Raw genomic sequence first — 14,733 nt, 5'->3', positions numbered from 1 at the left:
TCCCAATCCTCTTGTTGCGCAGTCCTTTCTTGCAGTTTCTCGTAGATACAGATCGCCATTTCTAAGAAGGAGTTCCGGTTTGCAGGGCTTCGGCGGCAGGCAGGAATCCGCGATCGTGCACGGTTTCTGCCTGGGCTCGCCACTGGAGCGTCCTGAACCAGTTTGGCTTCGGGGCTAAGCCACCCCATAGAGGTGGCAAAGAGGGGGGAGATCCCAGCAGGGTCGAGGAAAGCCACATCTTTCCTCCCCAGCTGGCAAAACTCCCTTTCCTGAAGGCAGTAAGAGCGGAGGTCAGAAATGGCCGCCTCAAAGAAGCACTCAGCCGGAAAAGAAAGTGCAGGAGGAAGCTAAGAAGTGAAAGTTTTGGCTGACCGGGATAAGAAGCAACAACTAAGGTATCCTGGAATTTAAATTTTTAAAAAAGATACATCGCTCCCAAGGAAGATTCAGAACAGCGAATGAAAGTGAAAAGGGAAAGTTTTTTTTTTTCCACTCTCCTTCCTAACGTTGACAGCGAACAGAAATGAATGAGAAATCGGAAAAACCCGCTTTGGCATCAATAGGTAATTAAACTGGATAATTAAATGTCAAGGGGATAATAAGGATTTCTGAACACTAAAAAAAACTTTTTTTTTCTTGCTGTAAGTGGGAAGGGAGAGGAAAAGAATAAGAGCAGGATTTGGAAGGAGGAGACTGTCTAGAATTTAAAAGAATCTGATTAAATCCTAACAAGACTTCTAAAAGATACATTTTAACTGGAATTTTGTAACTAAACAGTAACCCCAGGAAGAGAAAGTGAAAAAAGAAGAAAGTGTCAAAAGAAACAGCTTGTGTGTATTTGGATTGCTTGGTGACTTTGGGACTTTTGGAAATTACATTTGAATGAATAAAAACACTTGAGTGGTTGTTTGACATTTTTTTTTTTTTACAATGGCATCACTTGTGGATGAACTGAAAATGGAATTTAAAAAATACAAAGAAGAGGAACAAGAAGGGAAGGGCTCTCTTGGCTCTCTTTTTCAACACTTAGGTTTCATTCTAATACCATATATAGGAAAGATGAAAGATTCTCTCACAAAGTGGTCAAGGTAACTGTACAACAGAAGATACATCATCCAAGCCCATTTTCTTTGCATTAGTCGGCTCCATGAGTTTCTTTTTATATATTATTCAGCAGACATTACAAACAACTGGGGTGCATTTATGTTTGTTAAATAGCTACAGAAACACACTGATCCTGTCAGTTTTTCCAGCACATAATTTACATTTACGACATAACAAACACCTACTGACAAGATTTTCCCTGCAAACCAATTTTCTCTATTTAATGGTTCTGCCTACATTTCAGATAATTCTTATATTACATCCTAGGAGTTTTTAAGCGCGCACCTAAAATGTAACGTGAATCAAATGACATTTTAGAGAACAAGGTCATATGTTAAAAGAGACTGATAGAATTTAATAGAATTCACTGACAATTCATAAATCACAAAATATTCCGGGTTCAAATTTGAGTGCCAGGATTTTTTGGGTAAAAACAAATTGGTGATTGAAAGTTTTGCCTCTGTTTTTCTAAACTTGGGTCAAAAGGGTACCATTGATTCCATGTTCTCAGTATTTCAACATTAATAAAGAATCCTGCAGGCTTTAGAGGACTTGAAAGGGCATTAGCCAAAAGCAATAAAACAAAAAACTCTACAGTACTATTGCTGTCATTGTTCTGTTCATGTGCACCGGAAGAAATCGTTGTGTTGTTTATCTTGATAGCTATGCTATGCAAACTGGAAATGCTTGATTTTTTTAAAAAAAAATCCCCTTGGACATTTTTCCTGCAAGTTGCACAGTAGGTAGTATTTAGCATGGATTACTATATTATGTAGGTCAATAAAACAAGGAAGTAAGAGCTATTTCAACTTCCCATTGTTTCTTGTGATGAAATTGTTAAAGTTTTCTTGAAATATATTCATTCAAAACACAATATACTTGAAATTGTTTGCTAAAGAATAGCTGCAAAAACACATTGCTCCCTTTAGTTTTCCTAGAACATAATTTACCTTTATGGCATAAGAAACATACACTGACAAGATTTTCCCTGTAAATCAGTTTGTTCAAAATAATGGTTCTGCCTACATTTCAGGTAATTCTTAAGATTATATATTAAGTGCTTTTAAGTGTGCACCACTTAATGTAATAAAATTTGAATTGTTTTAATGGAGTATTTGGAGTTGGTCTAATTTCTTTCATAGGACAAAACGTGTTTTATTTGATGCAATTTCCTATTGTTAATATGTTATGTGTGAGAAAGAGAGCAAATGAAACTTACGAAATCTTTGGGGGCATCCTTCTGTCTCGGTCCAACTCACTTCAGGGATAGTTATGGGGAAACCAAGAGGCAGGTGTAAATAGACAGTGCTCTCAACTTACAACTATAATTGAGCCCACAGTTTGGATTGTTAAGTTGGGTGATAAGACTGCCCTGTTTTACCCTTTTTTTTGCAGAGGTCATTAAGCAAACATGGCAATCATTAAGTGAGCACGCTGTCTGTTAAGTATGGGACAGCACTCTGGGGTAGTTTTTCCTGGAAACTTGAAGTAAATCAGTGTTTCTGATAAAAATGTTGTAAATTGCAGTCATGTGAGCATGTAGCACTGCAGACAGCCATAAATGTGGGCTGAATCCTAATTGCCCAAACTGGGTCATGTGACTGCAGGTGGGGAGGCCTGAACTATGAATATGGATCATAAGCCTCATTTTGGGGGTCTGTCATAATTTGGAATGTTTGCTAAGTCACTGGCCACAAGTCAAGAACTACCTGTATTAAGTATGCTTGCTGCCTTGAAAGAAAGGATATTTCAACAGCAGGGATTTAAAGCAGTTTTAATGCAAATGAAGTATTATTGGAAACATTAACAGGAATTACCATCCCTGATTCCACTTTCTTATGTATTGTTGACAACAGTATTTCTCAGGATAAGCAAAGATGTGTGCATGTATATAAATCAAACAGCAGAAACAAACAACAAAACAACAACAAAAATGAACAGTTGTGGATGCTCCATTACTGGAGATTTTTAAGAAGAGACTGGACAGCCATTTGTCTGAAAGTCTCCTGCTGACCAGGCAGTTAGACTAAAAGACCTCCAAACCCCTTCCAACTGTTATTCTGTTAGAAATTATTTATCAGGATTGATTAGGATGAATTCTTGATAGTTGTCAATATTGCACATTTCAACTTTCTTTTGAAAACCAAAAGGAATACTAACATTCAATAAAAGCAGAACATATTTTAATTGGCACCAACTCTTCCAGGAATGTTAATTCTGTTATGATTTCACTGAAAGTCCTGAAAGCAAATGCATTTATGATCATACCAGAACGTTACAGGCAATACAATACATTCTTTGTTTTAGTCATTTTATATTCTTTATAAATGGAAATAAGTTCATTTCAAAATCAGAACACCTCTCAGTGTTCTGAATGGTAAACAACCTCTCTGCAAGTGGCAAAAGAATATTCTGCATGTTACTACATAATATTCCACTCATCTACCCCATTCCACTTGTATTAAGAAATTAGAGGCATAAAGGAGAACAGTACAAAATATTCAAAAGACAGTATTAGTTTCCATGCTGTGTCATTCATGACAACATGAAGCACCACTCTTCAAACTGCGAAGGCAGCTGCGTCTTTTGCAATATAGATGCAGCCACTTTAAAACTTGTTCCTGGTTAGTCTCAGCATGCATCTGTATGCCCAGTCACTTTCCTTTGCTGGTGGTTCCGCTGTTAGTATTGTCTGTGCATTCACATATACAGGCACAGAGATAGCTTTTGATGTGCAAGGGTTGCAAAACATGTGATTTCTTTTTTTTAATCCCTTCTTTTGCATATCTACCTGTTGACAAATAATTTCTTCTGAATGCTTTGCACAACCCCACCAAAATATAGATTTTAAGGAACTAGCATTAACTCCAAAGGTCCCTATTTCTTGCCATCTCTTAATAAAGTGCAGTGTCACTACTGTTATATTTCCCTAAATAACATACAGTGTTGAATTTTAAACTTTTTATCAGTGATGTTGTTCATATATTCAGAATGATGCAGATACAGCTGACAATATCTATGGCAAATATTTAAAGCAGAGGATACAAGAGAACATCTAAGTAATGCTGAGACAGATAGCATTTTATCCATTTCTCCCCACCACCATATCTTTCAATGGAAGAAGAGGGTGTCAGCTGCCTAGAGATCTACAGTAACAGCTTCTATACATTAAGCCCTTTAGTCCCGATGTTAAACAGATGCCGAATCAGAGGAAATATTTTTGAAACTGGAATCCATTTATTAAAAGGGGTTTTAGCCACTAGGTTCAGGCAAGAAAAACAATGATTGGGACCAGCAGCTATTTACACACACTTAACAAAAACAGACAACAATAAAATCTTAAAAAAGGAGCTATCAATAAATAAATTGTCCCCTACCAGTCACACAATACCTTGTGCAGCAGTGACCACAGGAAATCAACGTTGTTTCATTAGGCTATGTAACATCAACTTTGACCTAATTCAATAATCAAGAAAAAAATTATTTCCAAGAACAGAACCATCTTCAATATCTTTACACATCAATACGAATCCCATGTTTTATTGACATCAGTTCTCTTGTTCCAGTCAAATACAAAAGAAAAGAACAAAGATGAGGTAAAGTTGCAGTGACGGCCACATAAAGCCAATAAGGTAGGGGAGCGGTCTTTCCAAAGGGGCAGATCCACAGGCCATGGCGTATTCCATCTCGAACATGATGCGAAGTCCAGGAGATAAACATCATCCAGGGAAGAAAGCACCAGGAATCCTTCAGCTTGAGAAGATGCATAACAAACTTTAACATCAGGCACACAACTGGAATCACAGTAGAACAGTGAAGGAACGGTCTTTGCGGGAGAGTCAGGGCAGCCTGAGAGGGAGCGGGGGGAAAAAGTACAATCTTAGCTTGCATTGGAAAGGAAAAACATACTGGTTTTTTAAAGGGAAAAAAAAAGGTATACAACAGCTGCACCAACTTAGTTGATTCACATTTTGACCAAAATCAACACACAAGTTGGAAAGTAGTAATTATTAGTATTATCTATCAGTAGAATTTTTATATTTAATGCTTTGTATGTTCCAGTATTTGCTTCTATTCTAAGTTTTGGTAAATGCAGTCCATTTAACTGATAGCTTGGATGCATTCTCTGGTTGCTAACCTGGAACTACTATTCATTTTTAAAATGTATTGGCTGCTGAACAGGGAACAAGGGAGCGATAAGCAATATCAATTTTAGACTTTCTTATTTTGGCAAAAAGTTTCTAACTACATTTTTCTGACAGACTTGGGAGTTAGTGAAGTAGAAAATGCCAATTCTAAATGAACAAAACTAGTATCTTTTACTTTAAAATTGCTAGTGACAGTACCCATTTGAAATCATTTATAAATTATCCTATTTCCCAACTTCAAATTGTTTGTACATAGGTTACTAATATCTGATTAAATAAAACAATATTGTTCACATATATGTAGGTTGATTAAGGCCTTTTTGAAGAGAATTTATTATAACAACAACATAATAAGCAAGATTCTGAGTTGTTTATAACTATCCTGCTGTACTCTTTAGCAATATTATTGCAGTTTGGACTCCAGACCAATGGTCGCCAACCAGTGGGCTGGGGACCACTGGTGGTCCACGAGAAAATGTTGGTGGTCCGCAGAGAAATGTCACCCACAAGCACCCCCCAAAGTAATTAAGGCTGTGCGGAACACAAGGCTGCGCTGCCCATATGGCCCACAGGAACACAAGGCTTGCATTGCTTGCATTGTGAACATGAGATAGTGAGGGGAGGGGGGGGGAAGGGGGGACTTGCCCCACTCGCCCCATGTGCCTCGACTGGCCACCGGGCTGCTTCTTTCCACTTCCTTCTTCTGCTGCTTTTGGCTGCACGCAAGGAAAGCAGCAAAAGTCTTTCTTTCTCTCCCCCAAACTCCACCAGAAATGAGTCTTTGGGACCCTGCAAGGCATCCTGTTCCAAGAGGCTGCGCCATTCTGGCAGAGTTTGAGGGAGAGAAAGAAAGACTTCTGCTATTTTTGCTGCTTTCCTTGCATGAAGTCAAAAGTTTCTCTCACTCTCCCCCACCCCAAGAATGGAGCTGGAGACGGTATCCTGCGATCCCAAATAATGATAGATCGGTAGGAAAACGGGTTGGGGAATTTTCCTGCAGACTTTTGGGATTTTCCCAGGGTCTCTGCTGCTTCTGCTTTTTCTGCAGAGACCCTGGGAACATCCCCCAAAAAGTTTGCAGGAAAAACCCCCATCCTGTTTTCCTATCGATTGATCGTTCTTTATTTGGGATCGCAGGATACTGTCTCTCTCTCTCTCCCCCTGAGAACGGAGCTGAAAAGCAGGTTAGGAATGTGGCTGCCTTGGAAGGGGTGGGGATGTGTGAGGGACCCATGTGTGTGTGTGTGTGTGTGCGCATGTGTGTGTGTGTGTGAGAGAGAGAGAGAGAGGGGGGGGAGAGAACGAATATCACTGCCAGCCCTCCGAGGTTAGATCAGATCTCTCTCTCTCCCACCATCAGCAAGCCACCGTCACTCAAAATTCATATTAGTGCTCCGCATGATATAAAATTATGCGTTTGGTAGTCCCTGAGGTCCAAAAGGTTGGCAACCCCTGCTCCAGATAATCGAGAAATGTATGGAGAAGTGGTTCAGGTATTGCCTGCTATCTGGAGATCCAAGATCCATATTTCCCATGAAAGCAATCTGGGTGTCTTTGGATTAGTCACAATCTCTCAAGCCAGTCTACCTAATAGGGTTGCCATTGTGGACAAATTTAGGAGGGAGCATATGGGATGCTGAGCAGAGTTCCTCAACTAAAGGTGTATCTAATAACACACGCACACACACACACACACAAGTTGTTATAGCCCTACTGCAAGAAATATTCATTTTTTTAGTATAATAACAAAAATACACAGATATATCAATTATTACTTTTGTTGCATTATTTCTGATCAGTGTTTGATACTGATAGAGCTGTCATTGTCAAAACTTTATGCCCTGGATTATCAAAATATAATAAAAAAATGAGGACACCTAATTGAGCATATTAAAAACTTGCTCCTTCTGGGTTTTTTAAGCAGATTGTCCTTAAAGACTCAGTTCTAGAGCAGATAGATATTTTCCTCTATGAAATAAGGCAACTACTATATTTATAAATTATGATGATCATCATGAATGGATAATCCTTCAGTGTTTCCATCTATCTATCAAACTTAAAAAAAACACAAGTCAAATGCAACATTAATCCTACTAAATCAAAGCTTGTAAATAAGAGTTAAATGAGAATTAGAAATCCTGCTTGCAAAATCAGTACATTCAAATTCTTCAGTACATTCAAGCATGCCATCTACTGGATAAAGGTGTGATAAAACAATTCGCTACCTGTTTTAAAATGTTAGAGGGCAGATCTTTAAAAAATATCAAAATTGAATGCTAAGTTATTTCACTCTGCTCTGTAATGGTAATTTTTATTTCAACTATATCTTTTAAATACACCATCCAAAAAGAGGGAACACAAACCAGAAACTAAATCTTCTTCTGATGAAATTTTAAAGTTAATTCTTCCAACTGCATTTTAACTGGGCACACCTCAGTTATAATTCTCTATCAGGCATTTTTAATAAACTATAATTTTATGATACCAGTATACTATTACATGTGGAAATTACAAGATTAAAAAGCCTGAATATTAAGCCTGATTTCTGGTTGGCCAATCTATTAAATAGCACAATAAACCCTGCTATTATTCCAAGGATCTTGAAGTACCTGAAATGTGTGGAATGGGACAAACAGAGCAGCATTATCAGAGGATTATGATATATCTTGATATATCTTATATCTGATGTCATATTAGTTTCCCCCTCCTTAGCTAAGGTACCAACCAACCTGTCAACCACAATACTACACCAAGGGGTTTAATGTCAAATAAGGACAAGGGCATCACTCAGTACAGAAACAATATAATGCATAGTTTTTCTAAACAATTAGACTAGACTGTTTTTATTGATTTTCAGTTTTAATATCCCCACCATTGTTTAGAAAGCTTCTTTCCATTTTTTAGCTATGGCAATCAACTAAGAGATGGAAAGAGCTGATAAGCAATGAGCTTTCATCCTGTCCAGTTTAAATACAGGTGACAATGAAGATAGTTCTGGAAGAAAATCATTTATGGTTGTCCCCTGCCCCCAATTTCACTGTGAATTTTTTAAATTGTTTGTTCACCCATGGATTCTCATAGATTCCTCCACATAATATACTAAGGCAGGATAAAAATCTGATATAATGAATAAAACATAATGTGTTTTGTGTGAAGCTAACCAATGTGATATGAAATCCTAACCATCGCTTAGTATTATGACTGAACCAGACTATTCAATAAACTACTCTGAAAACTAGTCAAGGCTAATGTGTGTTTGCCATGCAACTAACATTAAACTCCAGAATTTCCTCTGGAAAAACCTGGGAAGATCTGCCTCTGGGGTTAGACAAACTATGCTATTTTTTTTCATAGCAAACACATCCAATAGAGCCAATAGTATCAAACTTTGTAGGTCTATCAATAGCGTGAATGAAATTACCGTATATGCCGGCGTATAAGACGACCCGGCGTATAAGACGACCCCCAACATTTCCACTCAAAATATAGTTTGTTATATACTCGCCCCCTCTTCCGCACGCCTTCCACTTTTGCACTTTTTTTTTTTTGAGGCACTTTTGTCATCCGTGGAAAGCGAATCCCGTGAAGCCGAAAGGAGCAGCCAGCCTTCTCCCAGCTCCCAGGAAGCGAGGCTCGCACCGCCCGGGCTCGCTGAGGTATCCGGCTGGGGCTGTCAGGAGTTGTTACCGCTGGCGCGGCTCATGCGCGGCTCAGTCCCGCGTTGCCTCGGGAAGGGAAAGGCAAAAAGGAAGAGCCGTGGCTTTTGCCTTTCCTTCCCGAGGCAACGGGACTGGAGCCGTGCGGAGCCGCGCCAGCGGTAACAACTCCTGACAGCCCCAGCCGGATACCTCAGCGGAGCTCGGGCGGTGCGAGCCTCGTTTCCTTGGGAGCTGGGAGAAGGCTGGCTGCTCTTTCGGCTTCACGGGATTCGCTTCCACGGTGCGCAAAAGTGCCTCAGCCGCTGGCAGCCGCAGTGCTTCCCAATTACTATTTGCCGGCGTATAAGACGACCCGGCATATAAGACGCACCCCCAATTGAGGCATCTTTTTCAGGGCAAAAAAGTCATCTTATACGCCGGCAAATACGGTAAATGTAAATTACTCCCTAACTTTGGACAGCAAGCAGCATGAAAAGCTGCCCAAGTTTCTTTTTAATCAAATTCAGCACAGGCAAGGAGGTGTCATATCAGGGTGGCCCACACAAAATACTACTTTTATTACACAATTGTTGTTGTTAGTTGCAAAGTTGCGACCCATTATGCAATAAAAGTTATAATTTAGAAGTCTACTAAATAGATTTGCTAAAACTTGAAGTCATGATTTTAATATAAACAGTTTTAAATATTTTTTGAAACACTTATATTCTTTAAAATATCTTCAGATTTATTTACTCATAAATACTCTAGAAATTTCAAGTGAATAAACTTATGCTTTGCTTACCTTTAGTGAAAGGGAGCCAGCTAGAATAAAGTGATCCATATCAATCACGGAGGAGAGGAAACCAGCTAAAATTACTTCTGTAAAGTCACTTTTTTTCTTGAGTCCAATCACTATTGCCCATGACCACAGTCCTATAATACCATGTACCATATTATCGGACAATGCCCGCAGCCAGTAGGTTTGCTGAATGAAAGAATATTGCAGAAGTCTATCTGCTAAATAGCAGAAAATCCCCAGTCCTAGACTTGAAATAACAGACGCTGTGCTGAACAACTGGAGAAGAGCATTGGCTTTGTCAGTCTCAGATGCCATAGCAAGCAGCATGTCTCCATGCACAAAATCTCATCAGGGTACATACAGCCCATTGTCTGTAAAATCTTGAGGCATTCTGTAATTATCACAAAGAAAGCTTAATGAGAAGCCTTAACCAATTCTGACTCTTCTTCCTTAAATAAGCAAAAATATAACAGAAATCAGTGAACTAATTATCTCTGTAAACACATTTTTAGGTTACTGTCCCATAGAAAGAAAACCTTGTACCCGGGATGTACAGGTTGTAACGTTTTTCAAATTTTGACATCGCTGCATTATTTTCCAAAGGAGGCAATTATATTATTTTCAAAAGTTGGTAATGAAACATCCGCAAGAAAACAAGCAAGCTCAGAGAGCACCAAGAACCCCTTATACCTTTTCACATTTTTATTCTGCTTTTCTCTCTTAAGCCCTTTTAAATATCTTTAAATGTTTGTTTGTCTAACTTTCCTCTCTAGCAAAAGGACATATGGTTATATATACTTACGCTATATTTACACTTGATAAATTTATCTTCAGAAGAAGGAAAAAAACCACTTTTCAATTATGCTTTGGAACATATAAACACAACATATGCTGATCAATTCTTAAACAGAATTGCAGGACTAGTTATAAAAGAAACAATAATTATAATTATGAAAATAACATTAACATATCATTACTGAATTGTATTTAATAGTGCTTGTTAATTTTATAACATGTTTATAATGTCCATATTCACATTAACCAGTCCTTGTCACAAAATGGGGTGATACTTTCTGAATGCTGGGTAGAAACTACATTTCAGGATGAAATTATTTTGAAACTTGATTTTATCCTGCAATTAGCATCAGATAATATTAAAATAATTAGAGTTGCTCTTCTCTGACAGATAGGCTCAAAGATATATCCATTTTCATCAGCCATTCAGGAGAGTTCCTTTGGCAATCATTAGAAAATTATAAATCTAGAAAATATGGCAAAAGTAAAGATTTAAAAATTAAGGGCTGATTTGTGCTTTGGTTAGGAAATTTGATATATTACATAGAAAAAAGTGATTAAAGATCCGTTTAGATCATGGAACTAAATTTGACATAGTCACACAAACTTTTATATTTAAGTGGAAACAGCAACAAGAAGAAATATGAGATTCTAAAAAATCAGCATTACAATCTAATATGTTACTTCTTATTCAGAGCTGATTCCCTGCACCCCATTTTACAGCACTCTCAATTGAGGGTCAATCAATTCTATGCTATTTATAATTGTGAATTTTTTATGAATTCATAGGAAAAAATAATTTATCAGATACACTAAATTGCTAGATATTACATAAAACATTTAAAAAGCCAAGCGTACTAATTTATTCATAGAGGCTTTGTCTTTATAGACATTATTTAAAAAGTCTAAATATGATAAATAAATTTATTTAAATAAATTTATTTAAATAAGTTTAAATACAAGTATAACATTAAATATTTTTATCTGAGTGTAAAATTTTAACATATGCTCTTCCTGGTCATTCCTCTTCCTTGATTTTCAAGATTATATTTTGCTTTAGTAATTTGATTTTATAAATGAAATTCCATGCTGAATTCAGTACCATAATCTTCTGATAATAGTTTGGTCTGTTCTAGCTTTCAAAAGAATTGTGTTTTAGCATTTTAGTGGAAAAAGAAAAATAATACATATAAATTTAAGAGCTATGGCAAATGTACACCCCCAAGGTAAGCTTAACACTATGCTTCAAATACAGAGTATACCTGATAACTGTTAGGATAACAGCCTAACTAAAAAGTATGTTTTAATACAGAGCAATCACTCACAATATAATAAAATTGCAACTTATGTTCATTTTTCTAGTTGTGATATTCTGCTATGCTACTGATTTTTTTTAAAGTTTTGTAACTACTTTAGATACAGTACCTGTTGCTGTCTAGCAACAGGACGGACTAAACCCGAGATTTTGTAGAAGCTTTAAATATCTATAGGATGGTATGCAAGGATCAACATGTTTAAAACACAGCATTTTGGTTTTTTTTGACTGAAACCAGAAAAAAATTACATGCAACACACCCCCCCCCACACACACAATGTATGGACTTATTTATATGGCTATTCTATTCTTTCCAATCTTCCTTTTTACCTCGCCTCTTGTGTTTAGTTATATAATTATTGGTATATATAATCTGTGCTCTACCTTAAAATCCAACCCTATTATTGTTTTAACATCCCACTTAAGACATATTTCTGGTTTTTATTTTTATTCACTAAATCAATTTATACCTGTATTTTTTCTCCTCCTATGCAATAATTTTATTGCTTTTAAATTTAAAAAGTAATTCTCTTTCATCATGACTGTTTATATCAGTGTTTTATCTATGTACCATACCTCCCCAAATTACTTTTCCAGTTCATGTTACATGTTAACTTTTCTCAATTTCTGCTGTTGGTAGCTTCCCTTTTCTTTAATGTTGCCCTTACCCACCGATTAACTTCCTAGTGATCATACATGACACTTTATGCCAATGCTTTTCAAACTTTAACATCAATTCCCTTATATGGACTTAAATTGACTTAAATTGTCAAGTTTGAAAAACACTGCTTTACACAATATAAGAAATGAGTTTGCGAACTTATGATTCTTATCATCTAAAACCTGACAGAAGGGAAGATGAGGTAGGAATCCACAGCACAATTAAACATCCTTTCACTTCTCATCCTATTGCCTTCCAGATGTTGTATATCCCATCTCACCCATTCCCATGCTGGCTGTGAATTCAAATCCAAGAAATCTGCAGGGCAAATACTTATAACAGAATAACAGAGCTGGAAGGGATCTTGGAGGTCTTCCAGTCCAACCCCCTGCTCAGACTTATACCACTTCAGATAAATGTTATCCAATCTCTTCTTAAAAACTTCCAGTGTTGAAGCATCCAAAACTTCTGGAGGCAAGGCGTTCCACTGGTTAATTGTTCTGTCAATTTAATGCACTGGAGTTCTACCTGACGGTAAAGTCTTTCTTGAGCCAAGCTGGAGCCCTATGACTTTATATTGTCCAGGTAGCTTTTGTGGCAACCATTCAAGTGGTTTTGGCTTTTGCCTTTTGTTATTTTTTTGTAAGCTTTCCAATCTAGTTCAGGGCCCCGGAGACCCCAGTCCTCCTTCCACCTTGCAGCATCCACGGTTTAGTTCTGAGATTAAACCGAATCAATCAGAGCCGGCTGGCGGCTGCTGCTGTTGCTGCTCCCTTGTTATATCTCCCTAAGATATAAACATCCACACCATTAACCCCACACAGCCTTAATCACCCTTCCCCCACAGGCCTCGCCGGCCAGAACGGCCCAAGCCGGTTCACACAACAGGAGGCTCAGCCGGCCAAGTGCCGAAGATGCAGAGATGGAGGCGGGGGAGGAAGACTTCGTAGCCACGGCTGACCGCTGCCCGTCCTCTAGCGTCCTCCTGCCGCTGAGCGCAGCGAAGACTCCCCCTGTTGAATGTCTGCCTGGAAAACAAGCCGGAGACCCCCCCACCCCACCCTCCCTGTCACCCTCAGGAGGGAAGAGCTGAGCGCCCCACTCGCATCCCTCCCTCTCGCCCACGAGGCGTTCCTCCGCACGCAGCTGCTTTCTTCTCCCCAGCCTCGGCGCCCTTCCGAATTGCCCCAAAGGGATCCCGGCTTCAGGGGATTTGCGGGCCCCGTTGTTTGGCCCCCACAGCCGCGGCCCCCTCCGACCCACTCACCTCCCAACGGCCCCAACCGAGGCGCCCCATTCAGCGGCAAACGCGCGCGCGGAGCATTCTGGGACGGCCACTGGGCTGCGGAGATCAGAAGCCCCGCCCACCAACCTCCCTGTCTCTTCATTTCCCTCCCCGCACCTGGGCATCCCATCGCTGGTGTTTCCCCGTCCCCGCCCTCTGGCATCAGCCTCCGTGTGCGGCAGGTCGGGGCTAGCTGAAAAATGAGGCGTTTTTTTTTTAAAGGCCTGGGAAATAAAAAGGGATAGTCGCTGTTGTTAAGTCTATCCATTGGGTTTCGCTTTTCGTTTTATGAAAAACTGACGTTTCAGGGTGTGTGTGTGTGTGTGTGTTTTTTTTTAAAGAGGTACGGAGATTCGTAGAGACTGCGTGGAAATTTTCATGCAGTTTTCTTGGCAATGTTATTGAAGGGGTTTGGCACAGCCTTCCTCCAGGATGTAAGGTGGTTTTTTTTTTTTGTCTTATTTTCAAAGCAAACTTGCAACCCTGGGATTTCCTTGTGGTCTCCCATCCAAGGACTAATCCAGCCTGACTCTGCTTAGATCCACCAAACACATCTTACATATTGGCAAAAAAAATATATCAGAAAATAAAATACAAGACCTTGTTGATGATCCAAGCTCTGTAAAGGACCTTGGAATACTCATCTCTAATGATCTAAGTGCTAGAGCCCACTGTAACTACATAGCCAAAAAGGCATTAAGAGTTGTTAACCTAATCCTACGTAGCTTTTTCTCTGGTAATATCACACTACTAACTAGGGCATACAAAACATTTGCTAGACCAATACTCGAATACAGCTCATCAGTCTGGAACCCACATTACGTATCTGATTTTAGCACAGTTGAGAAAGTCCAGAAATATTTCACAAGAAGAGTTCTCCACTCCTCTACTTGTTGTAGAATACCTTATGCCACCAGACTTGAAATTCTAGAACTAGAAAACCTTGAATTACGCCGTCTTCGGCCTGATCTAAGTATGGTATATAAAA

At 38.8% G+C, this 14,733-nt stretch overlaps 1 protein-coding gene across 3 annotated transcripts; it reads right to left on the bottom strand.

The window, feature by feature from the left end:
* Positions 1–2,862: 2,862 nt before the first annotated feature.
* TMEM267 (transmembrane protein 267) lies at positions 2,863–13,817 on the bottom strand. Of its 3 annotated transcripts, none has more exons than XM_026666466.2 (3): positions 13,728–13,817; positions 9,693–10,138; positions 2,863–4,953 (listed from the first exon to the last, which is right to left on the bottom strand). In XM_026666466.2, exons 2-3 carry the CDS (start codon positions 10,014–10,016, stop codon positions 4,618–4,620), a joined length of 660 nt encoding a protein of 219 aa, XP_026522251.1. In that variant the 5' UTR covers positions 10,017–10,138; positions 13,728–13,817; the 3' UTR covers positions 2,863–4,617. The 3 variants fall into 3 exon arrangements, with proteins under 3 accessions (XP_026522251.1, XP_026522252.1, XP_087814584.1); XM_026666467.2 differs by having other exon boundaries at positions 9,693–10,080; XM_087958458.1 differs by lacking the exon at positions 13,728–13,817 and having other exon boundaries at positions 9,693–10,961.
* Positions 13,818–14,733: the final 916 nt, after the last annotated feature.

The sequence above is a fragment of the Notechis scutatus genome, chromosome 2 (assembly GCF_049901735.1).
Source record: "Notechis scutatus isolate UNSWTSFEM ecotype Mainland chromosome 2, rNotScu1.2, whole genome shotgun sequence".
Taxonomy (NCBI): Eukaryota; Metazoa; Chordata; class Lepidosauria; order Squamata; family Elapidae; genus Notechis; species Notechis scutatus.
The sequence above is the reverse complement of the archived record's forward strand: the minus strand, read 5'-3'. Positions and strand labels throughout refer to the sequence as shown.